Below are 17350 nucleotides of genomic sequence, written 5' to 3'. Positions count from 1 at the left end.
CCGGCAATCCATCGGCACCGCCACTTTGTTGTTTTTCAGGCGCGCAATTGCTATTCAAACTTCTTCCTGATCGGGCAATGGAACGTCTGCTCCATCGTCATCAATTGGGGAATCGGATTCGCCTTCTCCTGGCATTGTGCGTTCACTGGCATTCAGCAGACTAGAGAAGTGTTCCCTCCATAATTTAAGTATGCTCTGGACATCGGTGACTAGATCACCTTTGGGGATCCTACAAGAGTATGCTCCGGTCTTGAAACCTTCTGTAAGCCGCCGCATTTTTTCGTAGAGTTTTCGAGCATTACCCCTGTCGGCCAGCTTATCAAGCTCTTCGTACTCACGCATTTCGGCCTCTTTCTCTTTCTGTCTGCAAATGCGTCTCGCTTCCCTCTTCAACTCTCGGTATCTATCCCATCCCGCACGTGTTGTGGTCGATCGTAACGTTGCGAGGCAGGCATCCTGTTTTCTCTCCGCTGCGACACGGCACTCCTCGTCGTACCAGCTGTTCTTTTGTACTTTCCGAAAACCAATGGTTTCGGTTGTAGCTGTACGTAAGGAGTTTAAAATGTCGTCCCACAGTTCCCTTATACCGAGTTGTTGACGAGTGCTCTCAGAGAGCAGGAGTGCAAGCCGAGTAGGAAATCGTTCGGCTGTCTGTTGTGATTGCAGCTTCTAGACGTCGAACCTCCCTTGTGTTTGTTGACGTTCGCTTTTAGCTGCACAGAGGCGGGTGCCAGTCTTGGCTGCAACAAAATAGTGGTCCGAGTCGATATTAGGACCTCGGAGCATACGCACGTCTAAAACACTAGAGACGTGTCTTCCGTCTATCATAACATGAGTGATCTGGATGGTGGCTTCTCGATCCGGCGACAGCCGGGTAGCTTGATGTATCTTCTTATGCTGCAATGTAGTACTACAGATAACCATTTTTCGGGCCCCGGCGAAGTCAACCAGCCTCAACCCATTTGGGGATGTTTTGTCGTAGAGGCTGGATTTACCGACCGTAGTGCCAAAGATACCTTCTTTGCCCACCCTGGCGTTAAAGTCGCCAAGCACGATTTTGACATCGTGGCAGGGGCAGCTCCCATAAGTGCGTTCCCAGCGCTAATAAAAGGCATGTTTGGTCACATCGTCCTTCTGTTCCGCCGGGTGTGGGCGCAAATCAGCGATATGTTGAAGAACCTCGCTTTGATGCGGATTGTGGCTAGACGTTCATTCGCCGGAGTGAATGATAGTACTCGGCGAAGGAGTCTCTCTCCCACCACGAATCCCACACCAAACTTGCGCTCCTTTATATGGCCACTGTAGTAAATGCCACAAGGACCTACTCGTCTCTGTCCTTGTCCCGTCCATCGCATTTCTTGGACGGCGGTGATGTCAGCCTTTATTTTCACGAGAACCAACCAGCTGGGCAGCGGCACCTTCCCAATTAAGCGACCGGCATTCCAGATGCATGCCCTCAATTCGTAGTCGTCATTTCGTTTGCCATGGTCGTTATCAAAAGTGGGGTCTCTCATCCGAGGCTGTTGTTGCGTTGTCATTGGGTTGGTTTTTTTACGTGGCGGGTACAGGGAATGTTTCGCCTTCTCACTTTAGCTCGCCTTCAAACGGATGTTCTTAGGCTACCCAGAGGATACTTGGTCAAGGACCGGAAATCGTCAGCTGCTTGAGTCATATGTAAAAGAATCGTTTCTGGCCACTCCCAAGTGAATGGCGATCAAAGAACTTTCCTCACTTGCGTGAACTTCTACACATGACTCCAACCTCTTTTCTTGTTCTATATGTGTATGCGTTTTTTATGTTTGTTTATTCAAAGTATACATTTGCCACAATTGAGGGATGTGACCAACCTTTTCAACTGGGAGGATCTGAACCGCCAACACAACTCACACGTCACTCAATATTATTTTTACCTGATAATCAGTTAAATAGAGAGATAAGGCTTCTAAGTAATGACTTTGGTTATATACCGATCATATTTAAAACAACTCGCACCTGTTCAAGATAGGTGGATATTCTCTGCTAATCCCAATGATGCATATGGCACTTTAATTGGTTCTCCTTGTGAGAGTTAGAATAAGAAGAATTATGAATTGACACTGAAAACCATTGCCTAATATATGATTACAATGAATATAAACTCTTGGGATGGCTTGGTTAACAGGGCAATGAGACAACTTATGCTAATTGATTTCCATTATTCTTTTCCATCAACTTCAAACTTTATGGATTATGGAAGTTTTATTAATCCTAACCAGTTTTCTGAATCGGATCCAGTATTACTGAGATTTAATGGAGTTGAACACAAATAAAGCTGAAAATGTTGATATATGTACCAGGATTTACTCTAATTAACGAGCTGGGGAAAGATAGCACGGAAACAAGCAACAGGAATAAACGGGGCATTATAATATATAATACATATTATATAAAACATAGTACGGCTAGCTCTATAGATTGATTGATTAGTCAGCACAGTATCAAGTGCCAACAATCACATTGTACTCATATCACCACATAGTGTTGGAAAGGTAAGCTTTTAACCAAAAAAATAATAAAATTTGGGAAAGTTTAGAAAAAGGAACAATTGTTCAAAAGTGAGGAAAAATAAGGAAGAAATTCGCTATATTTTGAATTTTTTGTATAAAAAAGGAAGAACGCCACATAAGCCACCAATGAAATTTGTGAAATTTACGGAGACTGGAAGTTCTGGATCAACGAAAAGTAGATCAAATATGACAATAATGTGTAAGAAAGATCATGGTCCGAGCGTGGTGAAGCTCAACAAATGGTCGCAAAGAAAGAATTGACGGCACGAAAGGTTATGCCGAATGTTTGGTGAGATTGGAGAGATATCATCCACTAAGAGCTACTCCAGCCTCGTGGAATGATTGATTCTACATTTTACTGTCAACAACTGATAAGATTGAAGCAAGCAATCGAAAAAAAACAGTCAAAACTACTCAACAGAAAGGGCTTCGTCTTCCATCAGTACAACGCTAGATCACAAACATATTTGATGACTCGGCAAAAACTAGGAGAGCTTGGCTGGGAAGTTTTGATGCATCCACCATATAGTTCTAACATTGCACCATCAGACTATTATTTGTTTCGGTCAATGCAGAACTCCCTTAGTGGAGTAAAGTTGGCTTCAACAGAAGGCTATGAAAATTACTTGTCGCAGTTTCTCGCCGAGAAACCAGAAAAGTTTTGCTCTCATGAAGTAATGTCTCTAGTGAAAAAATGGCAAAGAGTGGTCGATCAAAAAGGTACGCATTTTGTTCTTTAAAGTTCATTTTATATTAAATATAACAAAATAAATAAATTGATGTTTGATTAGAAAAACGAAAATACTTTTTCGAATTTTATGGAAAAAAAATTAAAATTTCAGCAGCTTCATTAAAAAAGATATTTTAATAAACGAAAATACTTTTTTCACTATCCAATATATGTATATATCTATATATACATATGCAGATAAAAATGTATAGGAATCTCTCTAAAAACATGTGTTAATTAATGTAAGGATTATATATAAAAATTATTAATATTTTTATATTTTTAAGCTAAACATGTATAATAATATTGAAGTAATAAATAACTTGTTTATACACTGACAAAAAACGATTTCTTTTCATATTCCTCAACATAGCTGTTATACAATTTCTCATATTTTTTTGGTGTAAAATGGTTCAATTAATTTCATTTCTCACAAATCATAATTTTTTTTACTAGTTGAAAAAATCTGTTGTTGGAATGTTATGACTGTTGCCTTGCTTGCTTTAACAGATAGTCTAATAGATACCTATACTTATAGCATCGCTGACAGATCTTTACCCTGAGACTACAAAAGCCCGGAAAAGTTCAATCGCCTACCGCAAAATATTCGAACATTTTATAGAAACGTCCGTCGAACCAATTTTCGACGATACTTTACTGTATGATGATAGTAAGTGCACTGCAATCTATACAATATATACCTACACTAATATAATATTTTTTTCTTAAAGTATTTCGAATGTTTTCACGAAATTTTAGTGCCTTTTATGGTGTAAGTACTTATGGAGCCAAGTATATTCAAAATAATAATGCTAATCATTACAAAAATGCAATATTCTCATTAGACGACGTAAGTACATATTTTTTTTTAAGATTGATGTTTATTGTATAGATGAAATAAAAAAAAGTTTATGTATTTTCTATAATTTAGCTAACACTGGTAATCTTTTTTTTTTAATAAATTGTAATCTCTACTATTAAATTGTTTTTTAATTGTTCGACAAACATTATAGCTTCGATAACACTGGTAGACACATTATTTGTGACATGAAAATCTTTAAATGTTTTAAATGCAGTTTGATACCCTGAAGTCAAATCTGAAAACATAATTTTTCTGTCACCCTCCCATATTCCGTAACCTGCGGCTTTAGATTTTACAATACATAAAATTTCATTATATCTCATCGTCTCATATTTTCATACGATCAGAGAATTATCCGGTTTAGACCGATTCTGCCTGCTTGTTTGAAGTAAACAGCGTATTCTGTGCCAATCTTGATAAAAGTAAGTGCTTCAATTCGCAAAGCTTTTCCCCACACGTGTGGTGAACAAAATAATGTAAATAGAAACAGCCGATTTCTATTCAAAATATATTGATAGCAATATGCGGGCAGTCAATTGCTCCTATGGTGCTTTCTATTCCAAATTTTCTAAAAAATCTGAAGTATATATCAAATAAATTGCCTTAAGTTAGTATATTATTATTTGCATTACAATAATACTTGCCCCGTTTTTATAAAAGTTCTTCCTCTTTTGAACGGAGAAACTCTATTTCTCCTCCCTTTACCTTCACAATAAGTTTTGCTACAGCACGCACACTTCTCGAAACGGACGACTGACTCATGGGCAAGTTGACATTGTTACCTACACATTTCCTGATATGGGCCATGTCCAAAAAAGTTCAAAGCTGCTAAAACCATTACAGTTAAAGGTAGTGACGTTTTCTGATTATCGTATGGGGCTGATTAATTAGGCGACGGCAAATTTCACGAGTTAATCGACAATTTTGCCCAAAGGTATTCTCGCTCACAGAAAATGGATTGCTATCGTCGCGTAAACATTTTAAATGCCGCGCGCGATTACTATTTTCACAATCTTCATCTTCGTTTAACAGTAATAACAAAAGTAAAATATCTTCCATTTTCACAACAAGATGCACAATCAGATATTTAATTCATAACGAGCACTATCAAGAGCATTTTACATCTTAACAACTTATAAAGAAAGCAGAATACGAAATGCTTGATAAATTTCAAATTTTGACAAATTAGAAATATGTTGAATTTGTCAAGTGTAACGGTGTCTGAGTCGGTTACGTGTTCTATGTTTTTGAGTTCAAATTCTTTTATGTTTTTGAAATTACTGTGTTTAAGATTTTTAGGTACAATGCCTAGGCAGTGCGTAAATAGCCAACAATTTTCGTTATGAGTGCGGATTACTAACATTTAAATCGCAAAACCGTAATTTTACTCCGGTTGTGCTAAAAGCTTAAGCACTGTATTTTGGTGTTACAGTTGGGGACCAAGACAAATCATGGGCCCCTCATATCTGTTGAAAAGCTTGTGTAATATTGTTAACACCTTGGTTAAAAGATTCAAATCGTGAAATGCCCTTTGCAGTGCCAATGGTTTGGAGAGAACCTGAAGACCATGTTACAGACTGCTACTTTTGTCTCAAGAATATTAAAGGTATTTCAAAAGCACCAGATTATTGGAGTCTTGATGAAGAACTAGAATCGACTAGCTATTCAAGTGATGTTACGGAAACCGATCCTTTATTTTATTTAACAGGATGTTTAACAGTGCCGCATCTAATTTCATAGCCTGAACATAAAGACTAAGTTCGAGATCTAAGCCATTCAAAATCGCAGGCCGAACTTTTAGCATCCAGACTAAAAGGTTGGAAGCTTCTCCAAAATAATGTAAATATAACTTTAGAGAAAAAGGCAGAAAGACCAACAAATTGCTTTCTTCAAGAAGGGGATCTAATGCACTGTTCAGAAGTTAACCTTTTGTTTAACCTACTAGGCCAGAAAAATGCTCCACGTGATTGGCGTCTATTCATTGATTGCTCTAAACTTAGTTTAAAGGTGATATTAGTTCATAACATATGAGAATATGAAAGTTCTTTTAGAGCACATCCGTTATTATTAGTATGGTTGGGGAATATGTGGAGTAAAAGTAATAGCCCCAAATAAGAGAACTAATGAAGGATAAAATTTTGAGGAAATGCTCAATGAAACTGAAATACGACCCTGGAGTGCCTTTAAAAGTGTTATTAAACATTTTCTTGGAAATGTGAAAGCTAACAATTACAAAGATCTTGACTGAACTACTTACTGCCTATAAAAAATGAGTTGTCACATGTCCCTTAAAATTCACTTGGACTCCCATCTGCATTTTTTTCCCCGTAAATTTAATGGCCATGACAAAACGGTACCAAGGCAAGTGGAGCGACAGTTTGCTTGCCGATTACTGCTGGACATTGTTAAGGGATACTCCAAAATCAAAAGGTATTCTTTGGTTAATAAAATAATACAATAATAATATAATGTTTTTTTTTTTTTTTAACAAAAATTTTCATAGCAAAAAACTATAGGCGATAGAAGAAATCTATAGCTATTTTCTGCATTTGTGGCAATTGTTACATAATAAACACTTTGTTCTGTTCATGTCACAAAAAACATGTGGATTTTTGTTTACCAGTGTATTTGGGCGGCTTGTCTTCGAGAGTTAAGAAACAAGATTTAGACAAGACATAGTAAAGCTATTAATATACATACATATGCACATCTCAATATTCTATAGTTTCACTCGCTTCATGTTTACTTAAACCAAGTAGTATATTTAACACTTCTATCTGAATAGTGGGAAGGACTATATAATTCAGCAATCGCAATCAAGGAATTGATGAATTTTTACACAGATTCCGCGTATTCAGAATTACGAAGGTCACGAGTCTGCTATCAAGTTAGTAAATACTTTAATAAGTTAGGTAAGTACATATATTTGTATGTATGCTTAAACATTGAATGAGTACTTTACACATCATACGATTATGATAAAATATCATCAACGCTAACCTAGATGCCCCCTATTTGGATTTGAACACAAAAATTACAATTCTCGCAATTCGGGGAATATTAGGGGTGGAAAATTGTTATATTTTATATTATAAGGTCTTACTTACTTATACTAAGGGCCATAGACACTCCTACCTTTATTATTATATCCTAATTGGTTTTATCGATATTTCTTGCACTTCGACCGAGATTTTCTCAAAATTCATTATATTAAAAAAATTATTTCATTCCTTTTTGGTAAAAAACYATATTATGATATCAAACTGAGTATATGAAATATATTTAACACTAAACTAAAGTATTAGAATAGGGTACATTATTTTTGAGAGCAAAAAAAGTAGGGAAGAGTGAGAGAGAGGCGCGATTATATTTTTAAGGCATATTAAAGATTTTTCGATCGATTGCGATATGATTGCCAGTGACATCTGTTTTGTGGCTTGTCTTTCTGAAGCATATAAAGTTTATTCGGCAATTTTTACGATGAGTGAAATTATTCAACAAAGAAATTCCATTCCGGCCATCAACTTGTGATCAAAACGCCAATAAAAGAGAGGAATGTGATGTACTTGAGAGTCGGCGATTAACAGTCAGAGATCTCATTGGCATCGTTGGAATTTCGAAAAGATCAGTGAACGCCAATTGGAAAAATCAAAGTAAAAGAACGATTTTGGCTAACCAACAAACTCAATCGATCGCTCCAGAGAATTCGTTTTTAGTCAATTGAAGACATTAAACAAGAATCGCTACCCGCATTGAAAGATATTCGAGAAGTTGACTTTAATAACTCTTTCGAGGATTGGAAAAAACGTGGGCACAAGTGTATTGGGGCAGTCTTGCGTTCCGGAACAGTTATATCGCCCCGACACTCATACACTTCATCCAGTTCGTCGGAAAATTTACACACCGTTGACGGTTGGGCTTAGGTTCCTCTTTTGATGCACTATTAAGTCACCCCAAAGTTTGGGAATTTGCGTGATATGTCAAACGCAAGAACGAAAATGCTGGATCGAGATCGTTAATTTCCTGCAACACCGCATGCCATAAATAATATGTGAATAAGAAACGTAAAAATTTTCTTTTCTTTCTTCCTTGCTCGCCATTAGAAAATTTAGCGATGCGGAGGCTGCATTGTTTTCCACATTTATTGCGCAGAGTTGCCATTAAAAATACGATACATTAGGAAGGTTTTATACCCTGAACAGAGTATATTAAGTCGGAGACCCTGTAAAATATATATATAAATGATCAGTATGTTGAGCTAAGTCGATTAAGCCATGCCCGTCCGTCTATCTGTCTGTATATATACGAACTACTCTCTCAATTTTTAAGATATCGGTTTGAAATTTTGTAAACGTAATTTTCTCTTCAAGAAGCTGCTCATTTGTCGGAACTGCCGATATCGGACCACTATAACATATAGCTGACATACAAACCGAACGATTGGAATCAAGGGCTTGTATAGAAAACTTTCACATTTGGTATCTTCACGAAATTTGGTATGGATTACTGCTTAAGAAAACAATATAATCTCCGAAAAAAATTTTGAGATCGGATTACTATAGAATATAGCTTCCATACAAACAGAAATGCTCCTGTGAAGGGTATATTAGCTTCGGTGCAGCCGAAGTTAACGTTTTTTCGTTTTACAATTTCGTTTGGGAATATGTGACATTGTTGGAATGCAAAGCAAAATACATTTCTGAAGTCAGCCAGAGGCTCGTTTTCTGTTAATAATAGGTGGTTATGTCGAATAAATAGGTCAATATGTAAGTTATCTTAGGAAAACTGGCCGAAGATATAATATTGGAAATACTATGGCTCCAACGTCCAAATTCTATACACACTTTTATAATTATTTTCGTTATTCTTACCATCTGTCGTATATGCCGGTCATTGCATGAGCTACATATGTTCTCGACCTGAACAATGTCAACAGTAGGTGAAGTCAGTCCAGAAGTTGTCTGTCCAAATATACGCTATATAGTGGTTTTTTCTTTAAACCGTTTATGTTGGTCAAAGTCTTATTTGCGGATGATTTTAATATACCTTCAAAAGCCTATCTCCCTTGCAGCAGTGAAGTCCTCAACGCACAAAAATATTTTTTATTGTTATAATGCATTATAACCTAAAAAATAATAATAATTTCAATCAAACTGCCTACAACTCATGCCTTCGCTAGTTGCTAAATTATAAATCATTTGCTGGTAACCGACCAGTATGCTTGAGACTATAGGGTTGAGGATCTTTCAAATAATTGGAAAAAAATTCATATTGTGTTCATAATCATTTATTTGCGATTTTTCTATTTTTTTCAATGTAACGCAGCTTGATAAACAACATTTTTTGGTTTCTGTGGCGGTGCGTAAATATACAGAGAAGATGGTTTTCCAACTCGTGATCGCGCCACGTATATCTAGCCGTGTGAAAAACAAACTATCCTTATGTCCTGTTGGTTGTCGTTTCAAATGCAATTTTCACTGGAAATGGAATACGTTTGAACTGAAATGGCAAAACGTTAGAACTCAAAAGAAATCCGTAGAATCAAGGGATTGTGGTGTCCGTAAGCTCCATGAACCATATTGGTTTTCATCTTTTCGTATAATGCTGGATCTTTCTCTGCATCATAAATTTTCGCAGAAATTATTTCATCAATTTGATCTGGTGTAACCACCCTCCACCATCCAAAAAAGAATGTTTGCAAGTGGCACACCTCCTCAACAGAGTATATCTAGCATCTAAAAGCACCACATATACGTTGCTTCAAGATAAAGTCCATCAAACATTGTAACTGTTGTTTGAAAAGTCATGCTGAGACATCGTGACGATCGCTAATTGACCGCGATCCATAATTTCGCACGTTTGTCATCGCATTTTGGGAGTACTTTTTACCTTACGTTGCCTTGGGCTGTCATACGTTGATGGCAAAAATCAATCGTAATAAATTTCAATGTGTAATTTATCACTTTGTATGAAACATTTACTGGTCGAAGAAAAAAACGTAAAAAACGAGCCGTCACATAATCCCCTTAAGTTAGAGCTGCCACACCACAAAAGCAATATTCATACAAAATTTTATACCTACATATATATATCCTCCTTAATGCTTGGCTTATCTCCTCTAAAGTGAAAGGATGATGACGATATAACGGTTATCATATGTAATTCCGATTTGACTGTAGTCAGTTTTTAACTATTTTCATTTAGTTATTAGAAGATAAGCATAGTTTCGGCTGAGTATAGGCGGCGTTAGAATAGGTACCGAATAGGTAACCGAATTTCATTTGATATATTTTTGGACAGTACTACCGATAATATTTTAAGAACACTATTATAATCATTGCGAGAGTATTTATGGTTGAAAACAATATTTTTTAATTATTATAAAATTAAATTGAACTAATAAATTTAATTTCTGTATATTTAAAAGCTTCTTATGCTAAAGTGCAAAAGGTTTATCTTGGAGAAAAGCTGAAGTCACATTCGCTAAGTAAGGATCTACACATCGCTCCCCCATATAAATTTGCTCACATCGTGTGCGTTATGGCTATTGTGGTAAGTGCTTTATTGTGTTCAAAGAATTGTACTGTAGACAACAAATAGTAAGTCTTCTTAATTTAAATTTCGCGCGAAAACCAATTGGTCGAAATATTTTTTTCTAGTTTTTTGTGACTGTCAGTGACATCTGAACCAAACGTCAAACGTCACATTCAAATAATCATTAGTGCTTAGTATAGGCTTGTCTTTATGAAGCACAAAACGTGCATTCGGCGATTTTTACGATGAGTGCAATTATTCAACAAACAATTAAATTTTGAGTGTGTAAGCGTACGATCCGAGCCGAAGCCTAAAAATCACGTCAAAACAGGTTAAAAATCAAAGATATATCGATTATCGAGGTGTGGTGCCTCTTACCACATAATTCGATTTAACTCCGTGTGACTTCTGGCTATTCACCAAACTCAAACGACCGCTCCGAGGAAACCCTTTTGAGTCAATTGAAAACATTTAACGAGAATCGCATTGAAGGCTATTCCGGAAATTGGCTGTAACAACCGTTTCGAGGATTGAAAAAAACGTTGACACAATTGTATTTAGGCCAAGAGGTATTACTTTGAGGTATTATCTGTGTTTTCGGTTAATAACCATTTGTGGGCATGGCAGTGGTCTGATTACGCCCATTTACGAACTCGAATTTTTTTGTGCTAAAGAAGTTACATACCAAGTTTAATCGAAATATCTTAATTTTTACTCACGTTATAGCTTGCACAGACGTAGATATAGTATGTATATAACCCTATGTTCATTGATTTTAGGTGATTCGTACAACCGTTAGGTGAACAGAACTACAATACTCTGTAGCAACTGGTTGCAAGAGTATTAAAAAAATACATAGATCTAAACAAGAACATGAGTACAAAACTCAAAAAAGTATCAAGCGAGGAAGAGCTGATTTCGGGTATTACCGAACATTTCATACTCTTCCAACTTCTTCTTCTTCTTCTTAATGGGCGTAGTCACCGCTTACGCGATTATAGCCGAGTTAACAACAGCGTGATAGTCGTTTCTTCTTTTCGCTACGTGGCGTCAATTAGATATTCCAAGTGAAGCCGGGTCCTTCTCCACTTGGTCCTTCCAACGGAGTGGAGGTCTTCCTCCCCCGGCGGGTACTGCGTTGAATACTTTCAGAGCTGGAGTTTTCGTCCATCCGGACAACGTGACCTAGCCAGCGTAGCCGCTGTCTTTTAATTCGCTGAACTATGTCAATGTCATCGGATATCTCGTACAGCTCATCGTTCCATCGAATGCGATATTCGCCGTGGCCAACGCGGAAAGGACCATAAATCTTTCGCAGAACTTTTCTCTCGAAAACTCGCAAGGTCGACTCATCCCTTTTTGACATCGTGCAAGCCTCTACACCATGTTGCAGGACGGGAATTATGAGTGACTTATAGAGTTTGGTATTTGTTTGCCGAGAGAGGACTTTGCTTCTAACGCAGCTCAACGTCAGCTTACAGGGATACCAAATTCAGACATCGCGGCATAAAGTCAGATCCTTTTCGTGTTGTCGAAAGCAGCTTTGAAATGGACGAAGAGGTGGTGAGTGTCGATTCTCTTTCACGGGTCTTTTCCAAGATTTGGCGCATGGTGAATATCTGGTCGGTTGTTGATTTTCCAGGTCTGAAGCCGCACTGATAAGGTCCAATCAGTTTATTGACGGTGGGCTTTAATCTTTCACACAATACGCTCGATAGAACCTTATATGCAGTGTTGAGGAGACTTATCCCACGATAGTTGGCGCAGATTGTGGGGTCTCCTTTTTTGAGGATTGGGCATAGCACACTTAAGTTCCAATCGTTGGGCATGCTTTCGTCCGACCATATTTTACAAAGAAGCTGATGCATGCTCCTTATCAGTTCAGTAGTTCAGCCGCCACCGCTTTGTTGTTCTTCAGGCGTTTAATTGCTATTCGAACTTCTTCCTGGTGGGGCAATGGAACTTCTGCTCTATCGTCATTGATTGGGGATTCGGGTTCGCCTTCTCCTGACGTTGTGTGCTCACTGCCATTCAGCAGGCTGGAGAAGTGTTCCCTCCATAATTTAAGTATGCTCTGGACATCGGTGACTAGATCACCTTTGGGGATTCTACAAGAGTATGCTCCGGTCTTGAAACCTTCTGTAAGCCGCCGCATTTTTTCGTAGAGTTTTCGAGCATTACCCCTGTCGGCCAGCTTATCAAGCTCCTCGTACTCACGCATTTCGGCCTCTTTCTTTTTCTATCTGCAAATGCGTCTCGCTTCCCTTTTCAACTCTCGGTATCTATCCCATCCCGCACGTGTTGTGGTCGATCGTAACGTTGCGAGGCAGGCATCCTGTTTTCAACCCGCTGCGGCACAGCACTCCTCATTGTACCAGCTGTTCTTTTGCACTTTCCGAAAACCAATGGTTTCGGTTGCAGCTGTCTGTAAGTAGTTTGAAATGACAACATGATCGATCTGGTTGGTGGTTTTTCGATCCGGAGACAACCAGATAGCTTGATGTATCTTCTTATGCTGGAATCTAGTACTACAGATAATTTTTCGGGCCCCGGCGAAGTCGATCAGCCTCAACCCATTTGAGGATGTTTCCTCGTGGATTCTGAATTTACCGACCGTAGTGCAAAAGATACCTTCTTTGCCCACCCTGGCGTTAAAGTCGCCAAGCATGATTTTGAYATCGTGGCGGGGGCAGCTCTCATAAGTGCCTTCCAAGCACTCATCAAATGCATCTTTGGTCACATCGTCCTTCTCTTCCGTCGGAGCGTGGGCGCAAATTAGAGATATGTTGAAGAACCTCGCTTTGATGCGGATTATGGCTAGACGTTCATTCACCGGAGTCTCCGATGATTTATTCGTGTGAAAGTCTTTTRCATGGCCACCACGGGAACGCTTGCAGAAGTCCAGACACCGAACCCATTTTTGTCGGTTTTCTCGCATAAATCGATACATCTGTAATTTCACGTTCAATATTCGTTCGAAGTTTCAAGTATTCGGACTATCATTGAGCGGTTCCGATTCCCATTCACAGTAAAATGCCGGTCTTGATCAGCACGGAAGAAGGTACAATGGATACTCACGGAGTACGTACGAGTGTACTTTCACAGGAATAAATAGTTGCAAGAGTAGAAAAGCCGTTTTATTACCTTCAGATACTTACAGCTTATTAATTATATATATGGTGTCTAGAGTAAATTTTTCACCCATTTTATTCACAAATGTGTATGTGATTTTTTATAATTCCGGATTTGGCAACCATAGTGTTGCACTATCGCTACTCAAAAATTTAACGTAAAGTTTGTCTTTTTTAATGTTATACATACTTAGAACATTTTGACATACAATGGTTATTTGTGTTGCTTACAGTAACTTGAAATATTCATCTCGGCAAAACAATAGAATTGAACCGCGAACATTTTCGAGCGATTATTTTTACAAATTTCCACGTGGATTAATTCAGCAACAGTGCATCGGTGAATTAAATTCAGTTTTTGGCGATGCATTTTAATCACTAACCAGTATTTATCGATGGTATCGTGAATCATTATCGAAGTCGTAGGCCACTCTAGAACGGATTTTTTGAAGGTCATCCAAAATCAGTCTTTGTTTCGGAAACTATTGATGTTGTGCGCAAATAGAAATTGTAAAATCGTCATGTGACCTATTGTGAGATAGAGGCAACTATAGGTGCTGGTGGAGCCAGCATACATTGGGTTGCATATTATTTTGGACCAACTGGATATATTGCAATAACACCGCTATTCTGAGTGAAACATTTATATTTCTGTAATATTTGCCAGTTGTCACATATCGACTGAAACAACTACATTTTTGTGTACTCAAAACATCAATTTGATGAGTCACTCACCTGGGACCGAAAGATTTTTTTTTATTCCCGTGCGAAAAAATAAACTAAAAGTCAATATTTTTAACACTTACAGAAGCGGTTGATTTCGCTGAGCCCTTTTTTTAGAGATCCCTCAATCAGGGTGGCAAAAGTTCTTACAAAACTGGTTCAAACGCATCCAAAAGATATGGATCTGAATGGAGAATATTTCGGAATGGAAATATTTTATAAAGATAACTCACATAGTGGCCGATATATACGGTATAAAGTCACCTGAAAATTAGAAAATCTTTGTACATATTAAGGATATATGGGCTAAGAAAAGTATTAACCCGATTCGACCCATCTGTAACATACAGACATACTATCATCAGAAAAGGATTCTCTCCGAATTTCAGTTATACATATATATATCTCGCACTTTTACCGATGTTTTCGGTAACAAGTCAACTCAAGGCACAGGGGTCCACATAATCGGTATCTACAAGCATGAACAGTTTTTGTTCGATGTGGAGACTTTTTGGTCATTTTTCGTTATATAAATTGCAACTTGATTTGTATACTAGAAAGTGAAAGAATAAAATGATCTTTAAAGTTATGTTATTTGGGAAGTAAGCATGGTTATAGCAACATTGCACTTGTTTTCACACTGTACATAGGAATGTCAGAAGAATTTTATATACCTACCGAATTTGATAAAAATCGGTCGAGGAAGTTCCAAGTCCCGGTGGAACCTAATTATCCAATTTTCACCACAGCTCCATTAAGGCCCTTCATGACATCTCAGTCTCTAGTCAACATTTTAGACATTTTGAGGTAAAGTCTCAATTTGTGACTAGTTACTATTCACAAAGCAGTCTCTAGTCTTCAGTCACAAAATATCGTCTCAAATTTGTTAACAGGTCGCAAAACTAAACAGAACTTTTGTTTGCCATTGAATATACTGAATTGAGAACATCATAGATATTAATCGATAGTCGTTTTTTTATATTTTGTAAGCAACTCAAACACGAAAAGGTTAAAAATAAATCAATTTTACATAAATTTCGTAAATATTATGAAAGAAAGTCAACATATATTTTTATTTTTATTGGTAAATTATGTTTTTTTTTTACTATGTTATCGACATATTTATTTTCATTCAAGAGTAAAAACATTACTGAATAATGAATGTAATAGATTTTGTGACTGTCACTTACAGACTAGCAAAATCTTCTTAAGTCACAAAAATTGTCTCTAACCTAAAACCTCAAATAATGAATAGGAAGAAAAAGATTCCTAGTAAAGAAACAGATGACCCGATTGTAGAGACTACATTTCACGTTGTGGAAGCATCTGGATAATCTGAATATCGTCGGGGCATACCAGCTAGCCCTAAAAAATGTTGAGCGAAGAATGTTAATTTTACACCAATAAATATAACAATAAAATAGAGACTTGTGACCGTATCACAGTACAGAATCGCTCTGTTAATATATCTGACGTATTTAGGTACTGATTTATCGCGCTTTTAGTAGTTTTTAACAGTACCGTTATTTGGCGAGTGAGCGAGTTTTTAGGCGAATTTGGTATTTGTAACTATGGTAGCTTAGTGTATTCATTGAAAGCTTTGTAACATAATTTATGGCAATGCTTAGTCCTGCAGATAATAATTATTATACAAGGAGCTTTCCAAAGTAAACAGGCCTTTTCCAATCTAGCGACCGTGGTGGCGCCATCTATATGAATTGCTATCGATTGCACAGTGAGAAGTTCATGACAATTCATAGATTTTGAATGAAGTTATTGCGTTTTAAGTGTCAGTATGTTTGTGGTATCGGTGCGAAAATAAGCTTCGAACAATGAGCCAACATTAAATTTTGTTTTCAAATTGATAAAACTTTCACCGAAACGTTTCAATTGAGGAGACAAGTTTATGGCGATGATGTAGCAGTATGCACGAGTGGTTTCAACGTTTTCAAAGTGGTGGTGTGGACATAAATGACGATCAACATGTGGGCCAATCAAAATCCGTGATCACCGGAAATTCTATCAAAACTGTGCGTGAGTTCATCAAAAATTAGCCGAAATCGCCGTTGAAATTCATGGAAATGGAATTGAACATCGAATTATCGCATTTTAACCAAACATTTTAGCTTACGAAAGGTGTGTGCACGGTTTGTTCCGCACAAATTGACTGACGACCAAAAATTGCTCATAATCCAACATTCGATGGATATCATTAACAAGGTTCAAAAGGACAAGAAATTTCGCCTTTTTCGGCCTGAAAAAATCACATTTTGCCCATTAACCACTTCCCGTATTCACCTGATTTGGCACCGTGCAACTTTTTCCTTTTCGGCAAAATGCATTTGCCCATGAAAAGGAAGCGTTAACCATTGCTTAAATTTTTTTTAAGTCCTGTTTACTTTGGAATACTCCTTGTATTATACATACATATGTACCAGATGCCTCAACAAAGGGGCAGCTGTTGTAGCGCAACCCTGCGGTATCAGGTCTTCTGACACATGGTAGCATTGAAGATATCGGCGATAACGAAATCAATGCGATAACTTTGTTGTTGCTTTCACATCACATTTTTTTGCCAACAGAGCAAAACGGGGCAGAGAAACACGATCTTTTCAGATGAGATCCACACACTCGTGAGTTTAGGAAACGCAATTGGATCCCCAAAAATTGACCGTTTAGCTCAAAGACGACATTCACCGCACTACAGCCAAAAATCATATTTTTAAGGGAACATGCAAAAAATTTCAAATCCGACAAGTCCGATAATTTATATATATAAAAGAAAGTCTTGTTACTTACACCATTTCTAACTCAAGAACTTCTG

At 37.4% G+C, this 17350-nt stretch overlaps 1 protein-coding gene across 2 annotated transcripts in view; it reads left to right on the top strand.

Moving 5' to 3' along the window:
* Positions 1–17350, top strand: part of LOC108969971 — a 29065-nt gene that overhangs the window by 2704 nt on the left and 9011 nt on the right. Inside the window, exons 2-7 of one of the 2 annotated variants that reach the window (XM_018935029.1) lie at positions 2237–2528; positions 2650–3266; positions 3815–3946; positions 4008–4126; positions 6924–7050; positions 10566–10690. In XM_018935029.1, the coding sequence (XP_018790574.1) occupies positions 2885–3266; positions 3815–3946; positions 4008–4126; positions 6924–7050; positions 10566–10690 (885 nt within the window). In that variant the 5' untranslated portion in view covers positions 2237–2528; positions 2650–2884. The remainder of the gene's footprint in view (positions 1–2236; positions 2529–2649; positions 3267–3814; positions 3947–4007; positions 4127–6923; positions 7051–10565; positions 10691–17350) is intronic. The other variant, XM_018935030.1, reaches the window with a different exon arrangement.

The sequence above is a fragment of the Bactrocera latifrons genome, unplaced genomic scaffold (assembly GCF_001853355.1).
Source record: "Bactrocera latifrons isolate USDA-ARS-PBARC rearing strain unplaced genomic scaffold, ASM185335v1 scaffold_270, whole genome shotgun sequence".
NCBI lineage: Eukaryota > Metazoa > Arthropoda > Insecta > Diptera > Tephritidae > Bactrocera > Bactrocera latifrons.
This window is presented reverse-complemented; position numbering and strand designations above follow the sequence as displayed.